This window comes from Puma concolor, chromosome B2 (genome assembly GCF_028749965.1).
Source record: "Puma concolor isolate L17-30 chromosome B2, mPumCon1.1.hap2, whole genome shotgun sequence".
NCBI lineage: Eukaryota > Metazoa > Chordata > Mammalia > Carnivora > Felidae > Puma > Puma concolor.
The window spans coordinates 12,327,783-12,354,552 of NC_141671.1; the positions used below are offsets into that span (position 1 = coordinate 12,327,783).

The following is a 26,770-nucleotide window of genomic DNA, read 5'->3' on the forward strand; positions in this document are numbered from 1 at the left end:
TCCTGCGGGGAAGGGCGTGGAACAGAGCGCGAGCCAGGGAAACCAGCAGGGCAGTTTCTGCCCTGCAAGGTGTTCAGACTGTGTCGTCTTCACAGGGGAAATGTTCAAGATGTTTGACTTCTCCACCTTTTAAAAACAGAGACTGAGCATGCGTTCTTCCCGTCTTTAGCTACGGGAACCCTTAGAAACCTAAGAGGAAAACCATACAGTGTTGCATCATTAAGAACGACAGCGCGGAAGTAGATGTGTTTACGAATGAGAATGAGAAGTTGTTGAGTGAAAAAAAGCAAGTTGCAAAAGAGTTTGTGTAGCACGAGTCCACTTTTGCCAGGAAAAACGTGTTGAAATACATACAGCAAAATGCTCCCAGCAGTTTCTTAGCTGGAGGGAAGCACGTTGGTTTCCTGGTGGGTTTTTTTCTTTTCTTTTCTTTTCTTTTCTTTTTTTTTTTTTTTTTTTGCGTCTTAGCTTTTTCAGTGTTTGTAATTCCACATTGCTTAGGTAATTTAAAAGAAAGGGGGGGAGGCAGCAAATACAAGTGACACAGAGAGACCATAACGGTCATCTCCCACAGTTTGCTTTAAAATAATGCCCTTTCCTGACCCAAGATGCTCTAGAAAAAGGTGTGGTGTCTACAGGTTATGTGGGGGCAAAGCGATCTATCTGCTGACACCCCAAAGCACCGCACAGCTTTAAAATGCAGTATTTACCGTGTAACTACGACTTCAAATACTAGCTGTTTACTAGCAGTGGAGTAACACACAGAAATAGGCTCAGTCATAAATTACTGGTAGTCGCTATAGCAACACTGCGATAAGTTCTATTCTTGTTACTGTGATTGCACAATCACTTTTGATCTAACATAAATAAGAATCTTACAACGTGTAGTACTTTCAACATATGTGAAATATTTTAAACACACCTTTTATTTTTTTAAACTTTTTTTTAATGTTTATCCATTTTTGAGAGAGAGAGGCAGAGCGCGAGCTGGGGAGGGGGCAGAGAGAGAGAGAGGGAGACACAGAATCCGAAGCGGGCTCCGGGCTCTGAGCTGTCAGCACAGAGCCCGATGTGGGGCTCGAACTCATGAACCACGAGATCATGACCTGAGCCGGAGTCGGATGCTTAACTGACTGAGCCACCCACACGCCCCTTAAATATACCTTTTAAATATTAGTTTAGGTATAAATTATCCATAAGGGTTTTTTTGTTCACCCCCCAAACTGGAGGGTTTACTAAACATCAAGTTTACCTCCTATGAGACTGGACCAGACCATCTTTCACAAGGAAATCGATATAGGCGTTTTTCTGTTGCACCCAATTAAAATGGTTATAGGGACATTTACCTAAGTTTGTCTTCCTGACTCATAACTTCCTGAAGGTTGTAGCTGGATTTGAGTTGAAATACCCTGGCGGCTGTTCAAAACCTTCTGCTTCAGCAATGAGAAAACCAATTAGGTTATTCTCAACACATAAAATTAACGTGATCCCAGAGGCTATATTTTAGAAATCTCTTTCTTTTATTTATTTATTTATTTATTTATTTATTTATTTATTTATTTATTTATTTTTATTTATTTATTTTTTTTTTAAATTTGTTTTTTCAACATTTATTTATTTTTGGGACAGAGAGAGGCAGAGCATGAACGGGGGAGGGGCAGAGAGAGAGGGAGACACAGAATCGGAAACAGGCTCCAGGCTCTGAGCCATCAGCCCAGAGCCTGATGCGGGGCTCGAACTCCCAGACCGCGAGATCGTGACCTGGCTTAAGTCGGACGCTTAACCGACTGCGCCACCCAGGCGCCCCTAGAAATCTCTTTCTTTTCTCTTACTCTTCAGTGTAAATCATCCTTTTAAATAAAAAAAAAAAATGAAAACAAAAAGAGGATCATGGGAAAAAGTCACATTTACATTTGAAGTTAAAAAATAGTACGTTGCCGGGATGGGCTGACCGCTCTGGAGGCAGTGGGAGGATTCAAACCCCAGCCAGACCCCCCTGATGCCAGGGTTCGTGAAGGTGAAAAGTCCTTAGAGCCTCTGAGCCTGTTTCTTCGTCCGTAAAGCCTCGGTCCGTTTGGTGAGTAGTAATATACTTAGAGTTTAAGAGCCGTTCCTTGTATCCAGGTGTATATTTTCATCACCTCTCTTCCCACCCTGTTAAAGTGTTTCTTGCTAAGAAAATACATGGCTAGTCATTCTGGATGTGTTACTCTGCTGTATTTAACTCTATGTAGAAAGCTTTCCAAGCCAGGTTATCAGCGATGATGTTCACATCTGTAGTGCATATATTTGAACTCAACAAATGTGTCACCCAAGCCACTGTAAGTAAGAGCATAGAAGTTCAAGAGAAAGTATTAGTGGGATATTTATCAAATTGGGGGATTTAATATACAACAATTACTACAGAGGCACCTGGGTGGCTCAGTTGGTTAAGCGTCCAACTCTTTTTTTTTTTTTTAATTTTTTTTTTCATCGTTTATTTATTTTTGGGACAGAGAGAGACAGAGCCTGAACGGGGGAGGGGCAGAGAGAGAGGGAGACACAGAATCGGAAACAGGCTCCAGGCTCCGATCCATCAGCCCAGAGCCTGACGCGGGGCTCGAACTCACGGACCGCGAGATCGTGACCTGGTTGAAGTCGGATGCTCAACGACTGCGCCACCCAGGCGCCCCAAGCGTCCAACTCTTGATTTCGGCTCCGGTCATCATCTCAGGGCTTGGGATCCAAACTGACAGTGGGGAGCCTGCTTGGGATTCTCTTTCTCTTCCTCTCTCTCTGCCCCTCCCCAACCCGCACATGTGCTTTCTCTCTCTCTCTCTCTCTCTCTCAAAATTAAAGACAAAAAACTTTAAAAACAAAACAAATCAATTACTACACATTTGCACTCCGTGTATATTTGGGCCATTTAAATTTTTTTATTTACAGAGATCTGAATGATACTAAATCCTTTCGAAGTGGCCTACTGCAATCATTTCTGCTACTGTAATATTTTGTAAGATTATCACATGTCACCACAAGATAGCTGCCAGAAAAAATCTCAGGACAATATGGAAAACATCACGTTGGCCACCTGGGATTTTACATAAATCGTATTCTGTAATATTATGGCATATTCCAGTTTCCACCGTACTTTTAGACCCATTATTTCATTTGGGTTGATGGAAGCGGTTATCCCAAATTAACGTATAAGGTAATGGAGACACAGACTGCCCTGGACCAGGGCTCTGCAGGTCACATTGTAAGAAGGAGATCGTGGTTCTTAAAGGTTTGGGTTCCAGAATGGGTTTTGAAAGAAGTCCCTCCATCATACCACCATCATACCTGGCTACCGGATCCCGAATCCTACAATATCCCAAAGGGAATGCATAAGCAGCAGGTGCCTCGTGGTCCTCCGGTCAAATTGCACTGTCCCCAGCCACCGGTTCCCATCTTTGGGGGCTGTCCTGCTTCTCAGAGATGTGTGGGGACACCGACGCATCCACTAACAAAATATTTACACGGCACTTATGATGTGCCATTCACCTTCGGAGGGACAAAAAAATGCAACTGTGAACAAGACACTCATCTCCTGCTCTGCTAAAACCGAAATATCTCGTGGTGGAGCTGAAAACCTATCAGGCGATTTCAAGTGGGTGGCAAGTGCAGAGGTGAGTGGGCCAGGGTGCCGAAAGTCAACTGGAAGAGAGCGGCACCAACCCAGACCGGGAGCTTTGGACTAAGTGGTCTGAGTGGAGACACAAACAACAAGAAGGCATTAGTCGGCTCCAGCAGCGAGAGGGAGAGAGGGGGCGAGGGGAGCTGCACGTGCAAAGACCCTGAAGCAGAGGAGAAGCAGTGTGATGAGTCTGAGGGGCTCAAGTTCAGCACAAGTGAATTGTGAAAGCAGAGATCCTTACCAGTCACAGAAAGGGTTCTGGACTCTGCTTCGACCACGAAAGGCACCCAGGAAAGGGTTTTAACCAGAGGACTGTGGTATAGGGACCAAGGAAACTTTTGTAGAGATCCAGTTGAATGACAGGAGGGTGGTGTGAGGGGAAATGTGTGAAAATGGATGGGAGATCTTCAGGATGTAGACTCATCAGAGGCGCCCGGGTGGCTCAGTCGGTTAAGTGCCGGGCTCTTGATTTCAGCTCAGGTCATGATCTCACGGTTCATGGGATTGAGCCCCACATGGGGCCTGGGAATCCTGCCTGGGATTCTCTCTCGCCCTCTCTCTCTCTCTCTGCAACTCCCCTGCTTGCACACATGCTTTCTCTCTCAAAATAAATAAACAAATAAATAAATAAAAAAAAGAATGTAGATCTGTCAGACTCCCATGGGGGAGTTAGGCACAGGGCCTCCTGTCAGTGTACCGCCTCCGGGACATCCCCCACCCCTAGACGCTAGTGAAGTTTGTCTTTTTTCATACTTAATTCTCTGAATTGGATATTGCTTCCTTAAGCTGTATGGATGAAAGTGTAATTCAAACAGCTTCAAGATATTGCTTTCCATCTTTCACAACACAGAATGAGAATAATGAAACATACAGATAAGCATACAGATCATTCAAACACGTAATACAAATCTGTGCAATTTGTCTGAAGGGACCCTCAGAGGGTGAACATAGCCAACGGGCAGGAGCAAAAAAGAAGGGTTTCATTTGTCACAAACACATTAACGTAAGCTGGAAAGTATTCATAAAGATGTCTTCATAGCGTCTGAAGCCCCACTGGAAGAGAATGCCAACTTTATAATGTGGAAGCCAGTCAGATCTTCCTGGGGTTTTTTCCCCCCCTTTTGCTAGCTAGCATAGATATTGAATTGACTCAGCCAAGTTCAGCCCATGCACATTATACAATCGTTCCTAAACCCATGGCAAATCCCAGTGGGGTGAGATCAGGCCTCCAGAAAAACACGAGACAGACTAAAATTGTCACAATCAGGGAGAATGGATGTCTTTTCATGAAATCCACATAAGATGGCTTATTCAAATACATCATCTGCTTGGTTGTAAGACACATCTGACTCCACCAACCCAAATCCTTCATAACTGAAGTTTCTATCACTCGATGCTGTATGACTCTTCTTCCCTTTCAAAGGCTTTCCTCCCTGCGGGTCAGACGGCTCAAACTCAAACACAGCAGAACTCACAGCCTGAGGTCCTTTGGCAAACAGAACCTCAGCCCCTTCCGGCTCAGCTGCATCTGAATGATTGGCTGGGGACAAAAGTCGGTCACTCCTTAGCCTTTTTCTTATTTCTTCTTCTTTACTCTGAAAAGCGGTATTAAAGAATGAAAATGAGCCCCAATAACTTCCTCCGAGTTCTCATTAATATGCCTGAAATTAACCTGTATGATTTTCCATTTCATTATTCAGTCACTTCACAAACATGTGTTGAGGAACTACATAAAATCTTGGTTTGCAAGCATAATTCGTTCCGGAAACAGGCTGGTAATCCACTTGTACATCAAAGCGAATTTCAGAACCACTGGCTCAGTTGTGATCGTGTGACGTTCAGGTACGACTCATATTGCAAGGCATGGCTTGTTTATCAAGTTAAAGTTCATTAGAAACGTTTGCCCGTCTTGCGGAACGCTGGCAGAACAAGTTACTTGCAATCCAAGGTTTTACTGCACTATTAAAGACACTCGCACACTCCCTACCCTAGTGGAGCTGAATGGGGAGTCACTTCCTCCCCCCCCCCCCCCCCCCCCCCGAGAGGCCAGGTAAAGGGATGGAGACAAAGGCTGTCAGACCACAGCTGTGAAAGCTGCTTCCCGGCAGGATGGGGGACAGAGGGTGATGGGGACCCGGGTCGGTAATGGAACAGGTGTTGGTCTAATGGTCTGCACGGCCTCCTCTTGGCCTCTATCCTCCACCCCACGCCCCCCTCCCATCCCCACCCCAAATGAAGCTTTTCTTCTTCCAATGAAGAAAGCTCCATACTTCATTCTGAGAATTGAACAATGCTTCCTTAGGCTATTCAGATGAGACAATACTTCAGCCAGCTTCAAGATGTTGCCTCCCTCCTTCACCACACAAAGAGAATTAAAGTAAAATTAAGCATCCTGCCTAGGAAGCACAGATCACTAAGACACTGGATCTGAATCTTCAAGCTGCAGATAGGAAAGGCCTACGTGGGCTCATTTCAGCAGGTAGCACACAGTGACACAAGAGCTCAGGTACCTTCTTGTGCATCTCCACCGCTCGCACCTTCTCTTCTAGATCGTTCGTTGTGAAAGCCTTTGCTTCCTTTTTGAGCTGAAGTTTTTTCAGCCTGGCTGGAGGCTTTCTCAGAGGCCACTCGGTCACGTTTGCCTGGAGGAAGAAAAGGGAAAAAACAACAAAAGGGAGAAACAGACATATTCACTGGTGGAGGAGAGAGAGGGGAGAGGTAGAATCAACACAGTGTACAATGTCGATCCTAAAAATCTGAACAGATACGTTGGCAGATTTAAAAATCACGATGTGAACGCTGGTCACCCCAGAACTAATTCTTCGAAAAGAGAAAAAAAGGTCTATTAGATGCCTAGAAGGAAAGACAGGCTCTTTCTAAAACGCATTAAAGAACGCAACAACGGGGGCGCCTGGGTGGCGCAGTCGGTTGAGCGTCCGACTTCAGCCAGGTCACGATCTCGCGGTCCGTGGGTTCGAGCCCCGCGTCGGGCTCTGGGCTGATGGCTCAGAGCCTGGAGCCTGTTTCCGATTCTGTGTCTCCCTCTCTCTGCCCCTCCCCCGTTCATGCTCTGTCTCTCTCTGTCCCAAAAATAAATAAACGTTGAAAAAAAAAAAAAAGAACGCAACAACGTTCTGGAGCTGGAAGAAGGCTCACGAGAAGAAAACGTTCTGGAGAATGAACACAGGTGGGAAAAGGTGACAGACGAGTGATGAGCGAATGCTTAGTTCAAGGTCAAAAGTGAAACCTGATAATTTTGTAATATGCCACAGCTGGAAACACCTTTCCCTTGGGATCGAGATGGGTTTTGAGTACTTTGGGTCTCATGCAGGAGAAAATTAACCCGAGCAGCAACCTCGGGCTGGCCTTTGCCGTCAGGACTCTGTGAATGTTTTCAGGATGGGAGGAAAAATCCCCAACTATTTCGTGTGACTGACTACCCTTTCCAAAGTTCAAAGCAGCAATAATGACTTTCTGATGACAACTTCTAGTTATAAAAAAGGAAAAGTGTCGTGAAGGGTTTATAAAGAAAGTTTTAATGTACATTTTTTTCTTTTTAAAAATTAGTTTTCTATAACGTACATCAGTTAGGAAAAAGTAACGTGACACGTAAATAACTGCATAGTCTTCTGTTGAACCCCCTGGCCCCCAGTCCTACTCATCAGCATGAACTATGTGAAAGAATTTGGTATGTGTGTTTCCAGGCATTCTCTACGTACATATATTTATGGACATATGTATGTGCAGTACAACTGTAACGCTAAACCAAATGTAAATGAAATGATACCCTCTACAGGCTGTGCAATTTGCCTTCTTTACTTAATTTGCTACGGACATCTTTCTAGTTCTATGACATCTTTCCAGTTCATTATAAAGTAAACTGATTGTTCTAGGTAATTTCTCCAAAGACTTTTAAAGGCAAAGGAGCCACTGATATCCATTGTAATATCTGAAAGAGTCTCTTTACGCTACAAGCCTGCTGGTCCTGAGAAAACACATCAGAGAGGCAGTCTAGCATGTTAGAAAAAGATGCCAGGTCAAGACTCAGACAGACCTCGGTCTGAGTCCTGACTTGGCCAAGGTGTGCTTTGCGTGAGTTTTTAAGCTCTGTGAACTGGCTTTTGTCACTTAAACGGTGGGTTTAATGATACTTATTTCACAGGATTTTCTTTTTTATTTTATTTTATTTATTTATTTTTTTATTAAAAAAAAAATTTTTTTTTCAACGTTTATTTATTTTTGGGACAGAGAGAGACAGAGCATGAATGGGGGAGGGGCAGAGAGAGAGGGAGACACAGAATCGGAAACAGGCTCCAGGCTCTGAGCCATCAGCCCAGAGCCTGACGCGGGGCTCGAACTCACGGACCGCGAGATCGTGACCTGGCTGAAGTCGGACGCTTAACCGACTGCGCCACCCAGGCGCCCCAAGGATTTTCTTTTTTAAGGGACTGTACAGTAATCACTCGGGAAATGGTAATTACATTTCATTCAATGAAAGGAGTGACTGTTTTAATGAAGTTTTAAATTTTAATTGCAGTAGAGTTAACATACAGTGTAATATTCCTTCCAGGTGTACAATATAGTGATTCAACCATTCCTTACATCACCTGGTGCTCATCACAAGTGCCCTCCTTAATCCCCATCACCTGTTTTTCCCATGCCCTCCCCTCCCTTCTGGTAACCATCAGTTTGTTCTCTATAGTTAAGAGTGTTTCTCGGCTTCTCTCTCTCTTTCCCTTGCACGTCTGTTTCGTTTCTTAAATTCCACACATGAGTAAAATCGTATGGTATTTGTCTTTCTCTGACTGACTTATTTTGCATAGTATTATACTCTCTAGTTCCAACCATGTCATTGTAAATGGCAAGATTCCATTCTTTTTTATGGCTGTATAATATTCCCTATGTAACAATCCATCTATATATATAATATTATATACCCTACCACTTTTTTTTTTAAAGGGAATTTTTTTTAACGTTTATTTATTTTTGAGACAGAGAGAGACAGAGCATGAACGGGGGAGGGGCAGAGAGAGAGGGAGACACAGAATCGGAAGCAGGCTCCAGGCTCCGAGCCATCAGCCCAGAGCCTGACGCGGGGCTCGAACTCAGGGGCCGCGAGATCGTGACCTGAGCTGAAGTCGGACGCTTAACCGACTGAGCCACCCAGGCGCCCCCCCAGACATCTTTTTTAAGCCAAACAGAAACAAGCACAAGGCGGTGAGCCAGAGCTTACCATCACTGGCAAAACCTCAACTGCTTATCCCAGAGCTGTTTTTTTTTTTTAATTTTTTTAACGTTTTATTTATTTTTGAGACAGGGAGAGACAGAGCATGAACGGGGGAGGGTCAGAGAGAGGGAGACACAGAATCGGAAGCAGGCTCCAGGCTCCAAGCCATCAGCCCAGAGCCCGACGCGGGGCTCGAACTCACGGGCCGCGAGATCGTGACCTGGCTGAAGTCGGACGCTTAACCGACTGCGCCACCCAGGCGCCCCTACCCTACCACTTTTTTATCCGTTCATCCATCAATGGACACTTGGGCTGCTTCCATAGTTTGGCTATTGTAGATAAAGCTGCTATAAACATAGGGGTGCATGGATCTCTTTGAATTAGTGTTTTAGCATTCTTTGAGTAAATACCCAGCAGTGTGAATACTGGATCGTTCTATTTTTAACTTTTGGAGGAATCTCCATACTGCTTTCCCCAGTGGCTGCACCAGTTTGCATTCCCACCAATGGTGCAGGAGGGTTCCTTTTTCTCCACATCCTCACCAACACTTGTGGTTCCTTGGGTTTTTTTATTGTGGCCATTCTGACAGGTGTGAGGTGATAGTTCATTGTGGTTTTGATCTGTATTTCCCTGATGATCAGTTATGTTGAGCATCTTGTCATGTGTCTGTTGGCCATCTGGATGTCTTTTTTTGGAGAAATGTCTGTAAATGTCTTCAAGCAGTGATTTTTTTTTCTTTTCTTTTTTAATGTTTATTTATTTTTGAGAGAGGGACAGAGCACGAGCTGGGGAGGGGCAGAGAGAGAGAGGGGGAGACACAGAATCCGAAGCAGGCTCCAGGCTCTGAGCTGTCAGCACAGAGCCCGATGTGGGGCTCAAACTCGTGAACCACGAGATCGTGACCTGAGCCGAAGTCAGACACTTAACCAACTGAGCCACCCAGGTGTCCCCAAGCAGTGACTTTTTTCAATGACAGCACACAGAATCATCACCAAGATAGAGTATTTGTCCTGAAGGGCAGGAATGGGCCAGCAGGCGGCCTGGGCTTTAATCCGGGTTGACCTCTAATACTCATGGTGTCCCCTGAGGCAAGACACCTCTACTCTTCGGACTTCATGTTCTTACATGTAAAAATAGTGAGGGGGCTGAGGACCGCTAAGGTTCCCTCCAGGTTTAAGAACCATGCTTCTCAGAAAGCCGTTTAGAGGGAACCATTTGTTGAAGCTCTGGCTCACTTACAGCCATCAGACAGTTTTATGTGGTGAGAAGTTTTTCACTACACGAAAACCGTGGAATGTCTGTCAAAGCAAGTTCCCCTTCCCCCATCACTGTATTATTTTTATGACAATTGGCTGTTAGGCTCCCTCCTGGCAAAAGCCATTTGCTGCAAAGAGGGACGTACTTGCTGGAGTGGCTCAACTAAAGATACTGTGAAATTAGTATGAAAACAGTTTTTTAGTGAAGTTCACTCACAGAAGGCTAAAAATGTGAAATGGCAATCCCAGATTCAGTGAAGAAAGGCTCCATGAGGCTTGACACAGGAGTCTGAATCTTAACTAAAGGAGTAGGTGAGTGGTTCTGAGAGACTTGGGATTTCCGGTCTGGGTGGACTCTTCCTGTGGCTTTAGTTCAAAATGATGCCTAGGAAATCAAGTACTTCCTCCCGCTTCCGGAAGTTAATCCAACCTGGGCAACCCTCATCCTTTCCCGAGTTTGACATTTGAAGTAAAAGCCTTGGAAGACCTGAGGGAAAATATCTGTACTCTTTCCCACTGGATTTTATAAAGTCAGGCGTTACCAACTGTTGGCACTTAAAAATAACAATAATTGCATGATGCTTAGAGAGGGTGCTCCCTATAAAAACCCTAAACCTGTAGAAGTTACTAGTTCAATTATTTCCTTTAAGAATACCATCAGAAGACTGTCACACCCAAAGATGCTGTGATGAAGTTTGGATCTTGTTTCTAGCCAACCTGGCTTGTATATATTACTTCCTGTGGCCACCATGTAGCCCTCGGAGTTTCCCTAATTAGCCATTGATCCACAGGCAAACCTACCGTGGCTATGTTCCCTCCCCAAAGCCTTGTGCATAGAACGGGTCAAAGCTTCCAGGAGACCTGCCGTTCTTGCTCTAGCCCCGTGAGACCTCCCAGCAAGGTCACAGCGTCAGCTGACATTAGTCTTACCCAGCCCACTTCCTCCTCCTTAAAAAACTCCCCGTGAGGTTCAACGAGTAACGGTAGGGACTCTGATGCAAGAGAGACGAACTCCCTAACTGCACTGAAGGTTACCAAGGGCAAAAGTTGCCCAGAGAAGGGGGTACACTTTGGCCAGAGACAGAATGAGTCAACAGAGAAATCGGAGTCTTGTGTATGGAGGCCAAGGGGCAGGGGAAAAACGAGTCTGGGATAAAAGACACCTCAAGTGGATAATACCAATGTGGATAAATGAGAGCCAATTACACTTCTTGTAGAGATCTATACCAATACAGACACACAGCGACGTGTGCATATAAAGTCCATACACATTTATGATACACCCACTTAAGTCTCTTTAGAATATTTAAAAATATACTAAAAAATTCATTTAGTCTGATACTTAGGTTAATATTATATCATTATATATTATAATTAATTATATCAATCTAATTCTTTCTGAGTTACTCGGAGCAAATTCTATTAGTATGACTCTGTTTGAAAGCATGTTACCCCAGGGGCACTGTGAAATTGTTGTAGTACTTGCCGAGAAGCAAATGATAACAATTAAGAAAAAAGACGAATGGGGGCCTGTGGATATATACTTCCCTGGACCTCCAGGGGGAGACTGACCCACAGGGGGGTCCCCCAATTCAGCAGATGAATGGAGGATCTCACTTTTCAGCATCTTGTCTTATTTTTCACTCTACATGAGAACTAAATTAAAGAAGGGGACAGATCTGGGGCACCCGGGTGGCCCTGTCGGTTAATTGTCTGATTTTCGCTCAGGTCATGATCTCACCATTCGTGAGTTTGAGCCCCGCATCGGGCTTAGCACTGCAGAGCCTGCGAAGGCGGAGCCTGCTTGGGATTCTCTCTCTCTTCCTCTCTCTCTGCCCCTCCCCTCCTCTCTCTCTCTCAAAACAAATAAACTTAAAAAAAAAAAAAAGAAGGGACAGATCTAACATTCCCTGGTATTTATACTAATGGTATATGTTAGAAGTCTTGTTTTTAAAGTATTCTCACATTTATTGTTCTATTTTTCCCCCCATAATATTTGATTTAAAAGATTTTGGGGGACCAATGAAGAAACCGTGTTACATGGCTTCATCACATTGTATAACTGCTGACATTACTAACATCCCTTTGGTTTGCATTTTTAGCCAATTTTATCATCTGTTGTTTTTTTCTAAAAAATATTATTAAATATTGGATAGGAAAAGCATTAACTATCCAATAATACTCCCGTTCTTAGTATGTTCCCCTTTCAGTATTCACTACTCATCTTTTCACATTGGCTCAAAACTTTTGCCAAAATATGAAGGCACCTGGTGTCTGATATATGCATGTTCTCAGCTACAGCTGAACTGTAAGAGACTTTACCTGTGACGCTAAGCAATTATACCTCTCCCTCATTTCCCTGTGTTCCTGGGGATACTCTTTGTCCTCTGCCTGGAAGTATGTTACATTTTCAGGAATCCTTTAGAATTCTTACACAATGGGGGATTTCATTTCAAAAGATTTAACACTTTCCAGCTTTATAATGAATTTGAGGGCTTTGTGTATGTTGGTAGAAAAGTAAGGGCAGTGATTCTTGGCCTGGGCTGCCCACTAGAATAACCTGGGAGCTTTCAAAAGCACTGCGGCCAGAACCCATCCCCAGCCACTGGTACCAGGGGGACCCAGGCACTGGGATTTTCTTTCTTTTCTTTTTTTTAAACATATTTTTTAAATGTTTATTTAATTTTGAGAGAGGGAGAGAGACAGAGCTCGAGGGAGGGAGGGGTAGAGAGAGGGAGACACAGAATCCAAAGCTGTCTCCAGGCTCTGAGCTGTCAACACAGAGCCCAATGTGGGGCTCGAACCCACGAACTGTGAGATTGTTACCTTGAGCCGAGGTGGGACGCTCAACCAACTGAGCCGCCTAGGCACCCTGCGAATCCCAAGGAGGCTCCTCACTGTCAGCACAGAGCCCCATGTGGGGCTCAAACTCACAAACTGTGAGACCACGACCTGAGCCAAAACCAAGAGTCGGATGCTTGACTGACTGAGCCACCAAGGCGCCCCTGGGGTTTTCGAAAGCTTCCTAGGTGATTCGAATGTGCAGCCAGGTTAAGGACCACTGCTCTAGGTGATAAAACATACAGCTGTGTGTTATTGTGCTGGCTTTTTGCAAATCTAGATTATGCTGGGACATCGTGGCCCAAGTGCGGAGCAAAAAGCAAAAAACAAAAGCAAAGAGCTGTGCTATTCTTACCTACCTCTGCAGTCCTGTCACATTGAAATCCTTTTGAGAACAGTCCAACTAGGCTCCTGACAACTGTTCCATTTCTACAGAATATGAACACACTCATCATCTTTGTCTCACTTAATGATGTTATTGAAAGTCAAGCCTGTAGTTTTCATTTTTCAGATACATTTCTTTCACAAGGTGGCTTATGTTAATTCACCTTGTCGTGCCCTTGTAAGGTCTCAGTCTGGACTCCATCTCTGGCGTCTGAATCACTGGAAAATATTTTAATGCTATTCCCATTGCGGTTAGCATCAATTTTCTATAGCATTTCCCTGAAGAAGGCATCGCTTAGCGACTGAAAGTTTCCACAATTTATCCTCCTCCAAATTGTTCTCTTGTCTTTTTTTCTTTTGACACACCTTCCTTTTTTCTGACCCCCAGAGACTCACCTAAAGCTGGAAAAGAATCCCTCCCCCTCCTTTTCCATGTTAAAGACCCATCTTCCAGTACTTTCAAATAAGATACTGTACTCTAAAGTGCCATGCATCTCACAGACGTGAACTGTCATTATATTGGTATTATCTTTTCCACTATATAATCTATTTTTACCTTCCCCTGTCCCCTACACCCTCTGATTATTCGCAGCCTGATAACATCATTCGTGAGGTTTAGCGATTTCCTCTCTTTTCCCCAAATACCTTCTGCAGGATGTATATTCTTCTTCAAGAGAAAATGCCACTTTGGTTTTTATTCATGAGTCTTAAGCAATTCCTACACGCAGAGAAGGAAATTACCTTTGTTCAAACACTTAAGTGACTTGGTCTAGGTGGCATACTTGATTTAAATAATGTGTCTACTTGTCCACAGTCGATTGTTTTCCCTACAAGACAAGGATGGGCGGCCATTGAGGAGCCTTCGATGTTATTTCTGGTCCCCATTTCCATCCTTTCTGTGTCTTCCTTGTCTTTCCCACTCATCTCTCCCTAGGCTTCTTTTCTCTGTTAATTCTTCTTTCCACCTTCGTTAGGCGATGGGGTTGCTTGGGAGCTTTGTTAACAAACGAACACCCGAGAAAGCAGAACAAACAACACCTGCCATCGTCTTTACAGGTTTAGACAGAACTTATTAAAAAATTAAGGACTCAAGACTTCGGCCACAACCAGTTAAAATCAGAGTAAAAATTCTGCTCACGCTAGGGAAACACTACAACCGATTAGTCAAGATGAATCAACAAAGAAAAAGAAGAGTGTGAGGAGTTTTATAACCGTATTCATTTCTTCCTGTTTGACCTTAGGGTCAATATCGAAATGTGTACATATAGGTGTATATATAAATGTGTAAGCATATCTGTTTTAGCTTTCGCATTTAGGCCTATTTTTTATTAGATAAATCAGAGTTCAGTTTTATATTCACAATACCTAGTCCACAGGCAATGCTTAATAAAAATTCTTCAAAGAATGAAGGCATGTTATCCAATGGGGCTTACTGTCCCTCAATTTCAGTAAAACCCAAGATATGTTTTACTGGATTCCTTTATCATCAACGATCAGGGCAGTTGCTGGGTGCCTGGCTGGCTCAGTCCATAGACTATGCGACCCTTACTCTGAGGGTCGTGGGTTTGAGCTGCACGTTAGGAGTAGAGATTGCTTAAATAAATAAACTTCTCTTTTTTAAAATTTTCTATGAACTTATTTATTTATTTTTTTAATTTACATCCAAGTTAGTTAGCAAATAAATAAGCTTAAAAAAATGATTAGGGCAATTCCCGAGTCCGTGGAAAAGGATGATGTGGAGATGGGTGAAAGAATTGATGGGAGAGAAACCTGGCTTAGATAAATGCTATAATCTGCATTGTGACTTTGGAAATCGTAACTCATGATCAATCATATTCTATTACTATTTTAAACTATTACTATTACTTTCAAACTAAACTATAACTATTAGCTTATAGCTAATGTTTAATTAAGGAATACTTGCCATGACATCATAAGATTCTCCATTTCTAAGTACTTTGCTGTGGCTTTGTATTATTCCTTGACCAATTAATTCCTCCAGGATGTCTGATGACTTTTGTCGCTCTCGGATCTCGGGGGCTTGGGGGTTATGGATTAATCCACCGGTCACTAGGTCTTCCAAAGGAAAAGAAAAAAGAAATAGGAATTTAAGCATGAACATTTTATCAATCGGATGCTAAATGGATGCCTTATAAATCATGCCGCTTCATTAAATCTTGGGTGAACACTCTTACCTACATATCTGTTTCTATTATAAATCTTTGAATCCTTTGAAGTTGAAAGTCTTCGCGTTCTTTTAGAGGATACACATCACCATAATATACGGTTTGCTTAGCAAGCCCCATATTAACATAACAAAAAGTCTTTCATGTGCTGCTATGTACTACTTTTTTTGTTGTAACAACACTTATACACTGGGGTAGGACTACATGGGTTCTCGACACTAATTACCAAGCTAGAGCACAGCAAGGAAGGAGATCTTCTTTCAGTGACTCTTGTGAGTTGCAGTTTGGTTTCTATGCTTTGTATACAAAGGATAAACAGTGCGATGTTGCCAAGAGACTTCTAGTTCCGCAACCTTGAGCTTACAATTACGCCATCTGCTAAATCTATGTAAGTAAAAGTAATGCCTTTTTGAAAAGAGTCTTTGAACCAAATCAGAACTGAAGTGAAGTGATGTCAGCTAAATTTTTATTAATGATTCTAAAAATGGCACCGAAACGGTGTCTCCGGGAGCCTTTATAAACTGCACTAATGAGAGAGATCCCATCCCCCCATTACAAACCGCCCAGTGCTCCAAATAAGCAAGCATCTGTTTTTCCGGACTCACACCATGAAATAAAGGTGCGATGAGTCTTCAGAAATGAGCTATTTTCTATTTTGTAATCATCAAGAAGTGCTCACTGTAACCCCGTTGATTCCGTCTAGTGGACGGAGTCTTTTAATGAAAATTTCTAACCTCGCTGGTTAACAAAGACAATTTTTGTGAATTTGCAGTGGGAAGAGAGAAAAAATGCACACATACACACGAGCCAGATGTCTCTTACTTCAGAATATTTGCCTTCTTGTTACGAGAGACTTCTCTAATTGACCGCTGCAGGTAACTTCAACAAATCGCCTATAATCTCATTTCTTGTCCAGTGTTGTGTCTTCCTTCTACCTTCGCGTGTGTCTGGAATAGACTCGATTCCCACTGTAAAGAGCTATATACAGATTTTGGTACAGAGTGGTAAAGCATGTCTTTGAAGTATGTAACCTAGAAGCTTGAAACCACAGAGAAAAGTTAAAGCTAGAGGTAAAGAATTAGATGGATGTTTTTTTTTTTTAGAAGGTGGATTTACCTGGAAGGGCCAAAATAATAACAATTACTATTTACTGAGCATTTACGTGCCTGGCACCATATTAGGTACTTTATAGACTTTATAACACTGTGAATTCTGTGAGAGAGGTACTGTTACCCTTATTGTACAAATAAACTATATGAGAGAGGCGAATTAACTTGCTTAAGGTGACATGGGTAGGAAGAGAATCAACTAGGGTTTGAACTCAAGAATATCCGACTTCGACATCTGTGTTCTCTGCCACCCTGCCCCCCCCCCCCCACTCCTTTCCCAAGGTCATGGATGGAGGTCTACTGCATGATCCATTATTTTTCTGAATCTACCAAAGTATTTGGCTTGACATTGACAGTCGTTAGCCTACAAAGAGAACCCTGAGCTATCATGGTCATTTCAACTAGTTCTCATGATTTCTTGGGATGCTGAAGACGATTGGGGAAATGTGTGAAAATGACATTATGCTTTTTTCTGATCATGAAAGTGATACATGGTTACATAGTAAACTTGGATAGAAAAGAATGAAAAAAGAAAAGAAAAATGCCCATACTCTTAGCATTAAGAGATTACCACTGTTAATATATCAAATTTTACTTTTAAAACTCAGACACCATACTGAAGATAGTTATGTTTCCTATGCAGTCAACATATACACTAGCATTTTTTCACGAGATCGGAAACTCTTCATAAGCGTAAGTGTCAAAAGCGAAGTCATACAAGAAAATGTAGGTGAATTCATCTTAAACTCTGGTGTAGGAAAAAACTTTCTAAACATGACTCAAAATCCATATTCAATAAAAGAAAAGATTGAGAAATCTTTGATTTTAACTACATTAAAAAGTGTTTGCAAGGAAAAAAAGGAATAAATGTCAAATATAGATACCATGTAGCTTGTGATTTGATGTACAAATGGGGTACAATGTCATTTTTGGTATTTTTGCTAAAAATGTATAACCTGAAGTTAATCATGGGGAATTCTCAAACACAAACTGAGGAACTTTCTACAAAAAGCAATGGCTTATATCTCCAAAATATCAATCCAATAAAAGACAAAGAAAACCTGAGGGACTGGCTCTGGATTAAAGGAGAAAAACACATTATGTCTAAATTAAACGTGTGATTCTGGATTAGATCTTGAACCAGAAATTTATTTATTTTTTTATTTTTTTTTATTTTATTTAAAAAAAAAAATTTTTCTTTTCAACGTTTATTTTTGGGACAGAGAGAGACAGAGCATGAACGGGGGAGGGTCAGAGAGAGAGGGAGACACAGAATCGGAAACAGGCTCCAGGCTCTGAGCCATCAGCCCAGAGCCTGACGCGGGGCTCGAACTCACGGACCGCGAGATCGTGACCTGGCTGAAGTCGGAGGCTTAACCGACTGCGACTGCGCCACCCAGGCGCCCCGAACCAGAAATTTATTTACAAAGGACATTTGTGAGACAATTGATACAATTTGAATATGCAGATGAGACAATGTACTGCCTAAGGGGTAATTTGCTGATTGTGATCCCTGTACCGTGATTATGCAAAGAATATCCTTGTTTTAGGAAACACATATTGTGCTTAGGAGTAAAGTGTCATTATGTCTGCGATTTGCTCTTAGAAACAATCTAGGGGCGTGTGTGTGTGTGTGTGTGTGTGTGTGTGTGTGTAAGAGAGAGAGTGTGTATGTGTGTTTACATGAGAGAAAGAGTGTGTGTGAGAGAGAGTGTGCCAGAGAGGGTGTGTGAGAGAAAGAGTGTGTGTGAGAGACAGAGACAGAGAGCATGTGTGAGAGTGTGTGTGTGAGAGTATGTGAGTGTGTGTGTGTGTGTGGGGGGGAGCTATGATAGGTGCAATTGTATCACATGCAAATGTGGTATAATGTTAGCATCTGGGAAATCTGGGGGAAAGAATATAGGCGTCCTTTGTTTTTGCAACTTTACTTAAATCTGAAATTATTTACAGTAAGTTGTTTTGTTTTTTTTTTTTTAAGAAGAAAGAAACTTGAGAAGTGTTAGAGTGAAACCTGAAGTTTTAATCGACTGCGTTCTGTAGCCGGGCAGGGCAAGGATGCAGAAAGGACACAGGAGGAACAGGGCAGAGGACAAATCTAAGCCTCGGGGCATTGGTTCTGCACTCTGGGGCAAGGTCTTTTCTGGAAACTAATCGACAACACATTTGGGGAACACTGCTTTGCTGGTTCACTCCCTCCCCAGGCTCGTGTCTCTTGGCTCCACCCTGCTGGCTGGACTGACGGGGAGGGTGCACCCAGGTGTCCCCTCCCACCCGACAGTCTGCGGTCTGCTAGGGCCACAGATATTGAGCATTCACGGCGCTCCTGTCCACAGAATCATCAGAGAGAGACACACAGAGAGAGGAGAGGCGCCCCCCGCTCTATCCCCAGCCTCCTACCTCGTTCTCTGAGCTCACGAAGACCTCACCTCAGAACCACGAGACGAGGGCTAATAGGAAAACTATCATAACTAGACTGTGCTGTCCAAGTCCAAGGAAAAGAATCTCACTTACTAACCCATCTCTTTTCCATCTCTAACTTGTAGCTAGGGAAGAAACAACGGCCATGAGGAATGACACACGAGGCGTCCCCCCAAATAAAACAGAACACTTTTGCTCGAGTTCTTTTGAACTCAATTGGTTTCAGAGGCTGATGAAATATAAACGGGAGCTCTCAAATCAACACCAGGGGGGGTAACTCAAGTAAAGCAGAAACAACCGTAGGAAAAATCAAAATAGTTTCCAAGGAGCACACCAGGTCATGATTACTTCTTTTATGATTTTGAAAGCTGTTTGTTTTGTATATTCGCTGATGCTTTGGATGGGAGACACAGGGGAAACAGTTTGACATAGGTTTTATTTATTTTTTCAAATGTAGAACTTTCTCTTGGAAACATGTTAACAAGAGTGGAAGTTTACAGGAATTTAACCAAAGCCTGTGTGACTCCTCCTAAGGCCTGTTCCCAACCACCAGTAAGGGCTCTTAGTTAAAAAAAGGGGGGGGGGGAGAGAAAAAAAAAAGTAAGATAGTTTTAATTACTTGATCTACAAGAAGAGTAATGGTTAGCTTTATGTACGCACACAATGAAGGCTTAAGGCTACATCCTAATGTCTCAGAAATAGGGATTTTGCTATTTGGAGCACTGCCTCGCCCACAAAACTGTGATAAAGGGGTTGCTAGCATACATCATACTTTATATAACGTATATATGTGTTTTTAAAAAATATTTATTTATTTTGAGAGAGAAAGAGCACACGTGGGGGAGGGGCAGACGGATAAGGAGACCGAGAATCCCAAGCAAGCTCCCCACTGTCAGTGCAAAGCCTAATGTGGGGCTCGAACTCATGAACCGTGAGATCATGACCTGCGTGAACTCATGAACCGTGACATCATGACCTGCGTGGAAATCAAGAGTCAGACGCTTAACTGACTGAGCCCCCCAGGCGCCCCTATATTTTACAATATATGTAGAGAGATAGTGTTTTGTAGAGATTAATATACATGGGGGCTGTTACCTGAATTTATTCCTCTGTTTCTTTCACTAAGAAATGGGGGACTTTCTGTTGTGGTTCCAGGTAAACTTCCCAACTGAGCCTGTATTTCCAGGCCCTTGGGGCTGCTCAAAGGGTCCTTGGGTAATTCAGCTCCAATCTGGGGCCCGAGGTTCTCCACGGAATAAGTCACACCGACATCAGCCTGTGAAGAGGGAATGGCTCCATGAGAGTCAACATTTCTTAGAAAACAGTTTCTTGGAAAATGAAAACAATGTCACAAGGTCTGCTTGGCAAATATTTAGCCTACGAGTATCTGCAGCAGGCTGATTAGCCCCAGCCACCTGTACATGTTACCACGCATGCAGTGTGTGTTTATTTTTGAGAGAGAGAGAGACAGACAAAGAGACAGAGGGTGAGTGGGGGAGGGGCAGAGAGAGGGGGAGACAGAATCTGAAGCAGGCTCCAGGCTCTGAGCCATTAGTACAGAGCCCGATGCGGGGCTTAAACCCAGGAGCTGTGAGATCATGACTTGAGCCAAAGTCCGATGCTTAAACGAATTGCCCAGCTGCCCCCAGATATGATTAATTTAAGGACCTTGAGATGGCATGATTATTCTGGATGATCCAGGGGACCTATGTGTAACCATGATTGTCCTTAAAAGATGGAGGCGGAGGGAGATGTGGCTACAGACGTGGAGAAGGTGATGTGCCAGGGAAGCAGAGACACATTCGAGGATGTTACCAGCAGCGGATGAGGGAGGGTCACCAGCCAAGGAATGAAAGAATGTAGCTCTAGAAGTCAGGATGGGCAAGGAAAGGGATTCTTTCCCCAAAGCTCATTCCTGAAGGCAACCCACCAACTTTATCCCCAGCGCAGCTGACTGTAGCCCAGTGGAACTGATTCTGGACTTCAGACCCCCAGAATTGGAGGAGAATAAAATTGTGTGGTAGTGAGCCACCACATTTGTGATCATTTGTTATAGCAGCAATAGAAGTTAATATAGTATCTACTAGGAATCTATCAGGTACAAGCTACTATGCTGAGCACCCCAGAGGATGCCAAGCTGAACATGTTCATCAAGTGTGAAGAGTAAAGATACTGCTGTGTAAAAATTTTTTTGTCTTTTGTGTGTGAGAGAGAGTTAATGGGGGAGGGGCAGAGAGAGAATCCTAAGCAGGCTCTGCGCTGTCAGCACAGAGCCTGACATGGGGCTCAAGCCCACGAACTATGAGATCATGACCTGAGCCAAAACAAAGAGTCAGCCGCTTAACCAACGGAGCCACCCAGGCTCCCCTAAAAAAGTTTTCTTTAAATGAAACTGTCTTTATTGCTTATGCTGATTAAAGAAGCAATAGAGACTCATTGAAGAAATAAATAACATAAAAGGAAACTGTTGATCAGTTTTGTGTCAACTAAGCTATGGTATTGTTATCCAATCACACATGAATCTAATCATTGCTGTGAAGGTATTTGGTAGATGTGGTTCAGGTCTACAATCTGTTGACCTTAAGTAAAAGAGATTATGCTCAATAATCTGGATGGGCCTCATCCAATCAATTGAAGGCCTTAAGAGTAGAATTGATGTTTCCCTGAGGAAGAAGTTTTTTCTGTGGACTGTACCTTCAGCTCCAGTATGGTCCTTTCTGACCACCTATGCTATCGTGTGAATTGTGGACTTGGCTAGCCAGCTCCCGTAACTGCATAAGCCAATTCCTTGTAGTACATCTATCTATCTATCTATCTATCTATCTATCTACCTATCTCTCCATCCATCCATCTGTCCATCCATCCAGTCAACCATTATACTGGTTCTATTCTTTTGGTAGAACCCTGAATAATACAGGAACACAGTAAAAAATAAGTACCATACTCTACACTAATAACATCTTAGTATATTACTTCTTAGATGTGTTTGCTCAAAGAAATATAATCTTTAAAAACAAATTGGAATTGGCTAATTAGCACATGAAAAGATGCTCAATATCATTAGACATTAAGAAAATGCAAATCAAAACCAGAATGAGATATGACCTCACATTCATCAGGATGACTATAATGAAAAAAAACACACACACACAGAAAGTGTGAGCGGGGGTGTGGAGACATCGGAGCCCTCGTACAGTGGAGTGGGAATGTAAAATGGTACAGCCACTTTGGAAAACAGTTTGAGAATTTCTAAAAAAATCAAACAGAGCGTTAGCGTATGACCCGCAAATTCCACTTCTAGGTATATACGCCCACACAAAATGAAAGCATACATCCACGAAAAAACTTGCACGCAAATGTTCAGAATTAACATTCAAAATATCTAAAAAGTAGAAACAACCCAGACACCCATCAACTGATGAATGGATAAATAAAATGTGATATGTCCAGACCAGGAAATTTTATCTGGCAATAAGAAGAAAGAAAGTACTATTGCATTCTGCTCAGAGATGACGTTTAACAACATTCTGCTGAGTCAAAGAAGCCAGACGCGGAGACTGTTCCAGTTACCAAACACTCAGAATAGGCAAATTAATAGAAACGGAGTGTAGATTTAGTGGTTGCTTAGGAAGTAGGGGTTGGCCGCTAATGGGTAGTGGTTTCTTTTGTGGGCGGGATAAAAATGTTCTATTAGATTAGATTGTGGTGACAACTGTGAATTGTATAATATGTGGATTATATTTTAAGAAAGCTATATATAAATAATATACATCAAGTTCTATATTAAATGGTATTTAATATTTCCATAACCTGTTTTTCCCATTAAGGATATGTCAGGGACATTTGCTTACGTCAATATATATAGGTCTACCTCATTCTAGTTAACGGTGGGGAGTAGTCATTTATTTGATGACTGTAGTGTAGTCTATTATATACTATACTATAATTTATTCAACCAATTCCTACTGACGGCCATCTTGGTTGTTTCTATATATGCTTCTATATGTGTTTCTGTATATGTCTGCAATACAATGAACTATGCTGGCATAATATATGTGCATATATATATCAGTGTGAATTCACCCCATCATTCCATGAGAATAAATCCCTACATCTAAAGATGTACACATTTTCTATTAGTATGTGTTTCCAGAGGGTCCTCCATAAATCTTGCACTGGCTTACAATCCCACCCCTTCCTTTTATGAATCTCTATTCTTCCATACCAGTTCCACTGATCGTAAATATGTCAATACACTGTAAAAAGGGTCCGTATGTGATTTAGTAAACCACTGACTCCAAAATGCTGGCCCATGTCAAATTTTTCATAGTCCCACAGCAAAAGAAGAAAAATAAGAAAAATGTAGTGAGTGTTCCAAAAAGTTAAATTAATTCAATTTAAAGAGTTGGCATTAGGGGCGCCTGGGTGGCGCAGTCGGTTAAGCCTCCGACTTCAGCCAGGTCACGATCTCGCGGTCCGTGAGTTCGAGCCCCGCGTCAGGCTCTGGGCTGATGGCTCGGAGCCTGGAGCCTGTTTCCGATTCTGTGTCTCCCTCTCTCTCTGCCCCTCCCCCGTTCATGCTCTGTCTCTCTCTGTCCCAAAAATAAATAAAAACGTTGAAAAAAAAAATTAAAAAAAAAAAAAAAGAGTTGGCATTTATTGGAGAGGCAGCGTGTTCTAAATATTGGTATGTTCAGGAAAAGTTTTCTCCAATCCTCGCTAACTCCCCTGCCCCCTTTCTCCTAGTGCTGGCCTTTCCTTCCTTGCTTGGGTTGATCAGCCAACCTCTTCTCCATCACACATACCAGTGAAGCCCCCTCAGTGTCCCCAGGGGACCTAAGCACATAAGCAACTTCTACAGAGTTTCGCCTTCTGGTTATTCTTCTCATGTCTATTGATTTCATGTTTGTTGGTCCAAGGGGTGCTTTTCTTCTCCCCTGAGTATTAGAAGGTCCCCAGGACTGTACCTCCAAGGCCCCATGGTTTCCAGTAATTCCCTGGTACACTTGTACCAGGTTGTAGCTTCTTGGGGCAGCAGAAGGTGTTCAAGAAGATGCTTGAATTGGCTCTTGATGAATGAGTTTCCAGTGGGCAAGGAGAAATTGTCATTGTAGACAGAGAGGTTAAGCACACACAAAGACGGGTACGAAACAATATTGTGAGCATATGAACTTGAATTATTCCAGGGGAGCAGAAAGATGGAGATAGAACGGGGTAGATGCTGAGTGGGAAAGGGAAGTCTTTTGTGATGAGTAAAGGGGCTTGATTTTATTTTGAATGCAACAGGAATCCTTTGTAGGGTTTTTGTGTATGGAAGTAAAATAAAATATCAGTCATGTGTTTTAGAAAGATCACTGGGGTTCATTTAAATGAGGGGGGCTGAAGGAAACAAGGAAGGGACAGAGCAGGGCGGCCAATTACAATGATGGCAATTGTCCAGGTGAGCTCTGATTGAACGTGACCTAGGACAGTGGCAGTGAAACTGGGGGAAAGAGATGGAAGAAACATTAGAAAGGAAGACAGCAGACACCCTCTCCCCCCCAGCTCTTCCATTTAAAGGAGGGACAAATAGGACATCAGCATTAAACCCTTGGTAATCTCACAATAAAAATCACACAGATTTTAAAACACCTAAGCACGTTTGTTCACTTTCTGAAAGCTCTCCAAAGAGCTGTGAAATCCCTCAGGGGCTAAGTAGAAACCACAGTAGCCAGGTCCTGGCGGCTCCAACACCCACCCTCAGGTTCCTGTCATTCAATGACGATTTCTCGAGTGTTTGAACGTTCATGGGGAGACTCACGTAGCTCCTTATCACTGTGTTTACATAACATGCTGGCTGCAGCTAATCAACATCAGTTCATTGTGCTGGGGGTTAATTAGCTCTGTGCTTCAGGGCTGCATGGGAAAGTATGAAAACGCGACCAACTGAACAAACAAGCCGGCCAACAAAAAGTCGACAGATCCGAAATACCAATGGCCTACGGAGAAAGTATCAGAGCTCTTATGTGCTCTTTCTATCTCTCTCCATTTGTCTTTCTTCGTAGACACAGTTACTGCCATGTAGTCCCTGTACCGTAAGCCGACCCAGGAAAAGTCTTTATGTATATTACGTGCTATTATTTTATTATATAATAATAATCTTACTATATCAGACAGGGTCTCTCTCACGTGCACACACACATTTACAGATATATAAAATATATATTGTTATTTTATATATATATAAATATATAATATATAAAAATATATGTTGTTACATATAATACAGGACAAGGAGACTCTGATGGTTTTTTTTCAGGTGCTCATAGTCCATGCTGACGGGAAAGAGCAAAGATCACGGGGCCCCCGGTGGCTTAGCTGGTTAAGGGTCCGACTGTGGCTCAGGTCGTGATCTCGCGGTTCATGAGCCTGAGCCCTGCATCTGGTTCACTGCTGTCAGTGCAGAGTCACCTTCAGATTGTCTCCTTCTCTCTCTGCCCCTCCACCACTCGCACTTTCTCAAAAATAAAGAAACTTTTTTTTTTTAAAAAGAACAAAGATCACGTTAGGTATTCTTGACCTCCTTTCCAAATAAACTATTGAAAACCAATATATGCAATGGCGGTGAAGCAGGCAATTTCACAAGCTCATTGTGTCTTGCAGGCCTTCGTTTTTTGAACATAGCAGGGCACTGAGTTACACATAGGGACGAGTTTTGCCATCTAACGTTTCCCATCAGAGACCTTGGAAAATTTAGCAACAACAAACAAAAACACGTCCATATTGGAGCTGAGAGCACACACGAATATTCTCAATCTAAAAGGCGGCTTTTCACAAAGATATTCTGTCATCTACAAACCAGAAAAATAGATTTAATTTTTTTAATTTTTATTTATTTTTGAGAGAGAGAGAGAGAGAGCATGAGCACACGTGCTAGGGGGGAGGGGCAGTGAGAGAGGGGGACAGAGGACCCAAAGCAGGCTCTTCGCTGATAGCAGCCCAAAGTGGGGCTTGAACTCATGAGCCCTGAGATCATGACCTGAGCTGAAGTCAGACACTCAAACGACTGAGCCACCCAGGCACCCCACAAGTCAGAATATATTTAAATTCCACATTTAATTATGTGACCCTCATTGGTTTCATCAAAGTGAGGAATCCAGGCCTTACCAAGAATCTTAACCCCTTTATTCTGACTTAGATCCCGTCTGCCTTCAAGCTCTGTTAGTGACCAAAGCTTAAATGGCAGCAAATGAAGCACAATCGTTGGGCATAAGATAACATATACCAGGCTTCAGTTTCCAGAGCAGAAATGTAAGGTTCTTCTCTCTGAAAAACTAAGCATGTCTTTCAAATATCTTATCTATGTGCAACACATTCTGGAAATTTTAACCCAATTTCATAATCTAGACTTGAGAACAGACACAGTTCAGAGGCCAGAAATATTGACAAATTAATTATACTTATGCCTCTGGGGGCATCGCAAAAACAGTTTTCTTATTCTTTCTATGCATGCAGGGTTTATATTTTCACACCAATGAGAAGTCTATCTGCCGTGGAGGGGATCAGGAGGTGGGTGGGAGGTTTGACTTTGTTTCCTGGAGATGAAGTTGTGCAAACGTACAGATTCGAAGGGCGTCTGGGTGGCTCAGTCGATTAAACATCCAGCTTCAGCTCAGGTCATGATCTCGAGGTTCGTGAGTTCGAGCCCCGCGTCG

At 42.8% G+C, this 26,770-nt stretch overlaps 1 protein-coding gene across 1 annotated transcript in view; it reads right to left on the minus strand.

Annotated features, from left to right (window-relative positions):
- Positions 1 to 2,887: 2,887 nt before the first annotated feature.
- STMND1 (stathmin domain containing 1) overlaps positions 2,888 to 26,770 on the minus strand; it is a 29,173-nt gene continuing 5,290 nt past the window's right edge. The window contains exons 2-5 of the mRNA XM_025917131.2: positions 20,172 to 20,352; positions 15,288 to 15,439; positions 6,166 to 6,297; positions 2,888 to 5,250 (exon numbers count right to left, since the gene is read on the minus strand). Of these exons, the coding sequence (XP_025772916.2) occupies positions 4,963 to 5,250; positions 6,166 to 6,297; positions 15,288 to 15,439; positions 20,172 to 20,352 (753 nt within the window). The 3' untranslated portion in view covers positions 2,888 to 4,962. The remainder of the gene's footprint in view (positions 5,251 to 6,165; positions 6,298 to 15,287; positions 15,440 to 20,171; positions 20,353 to 26,770) is intronic.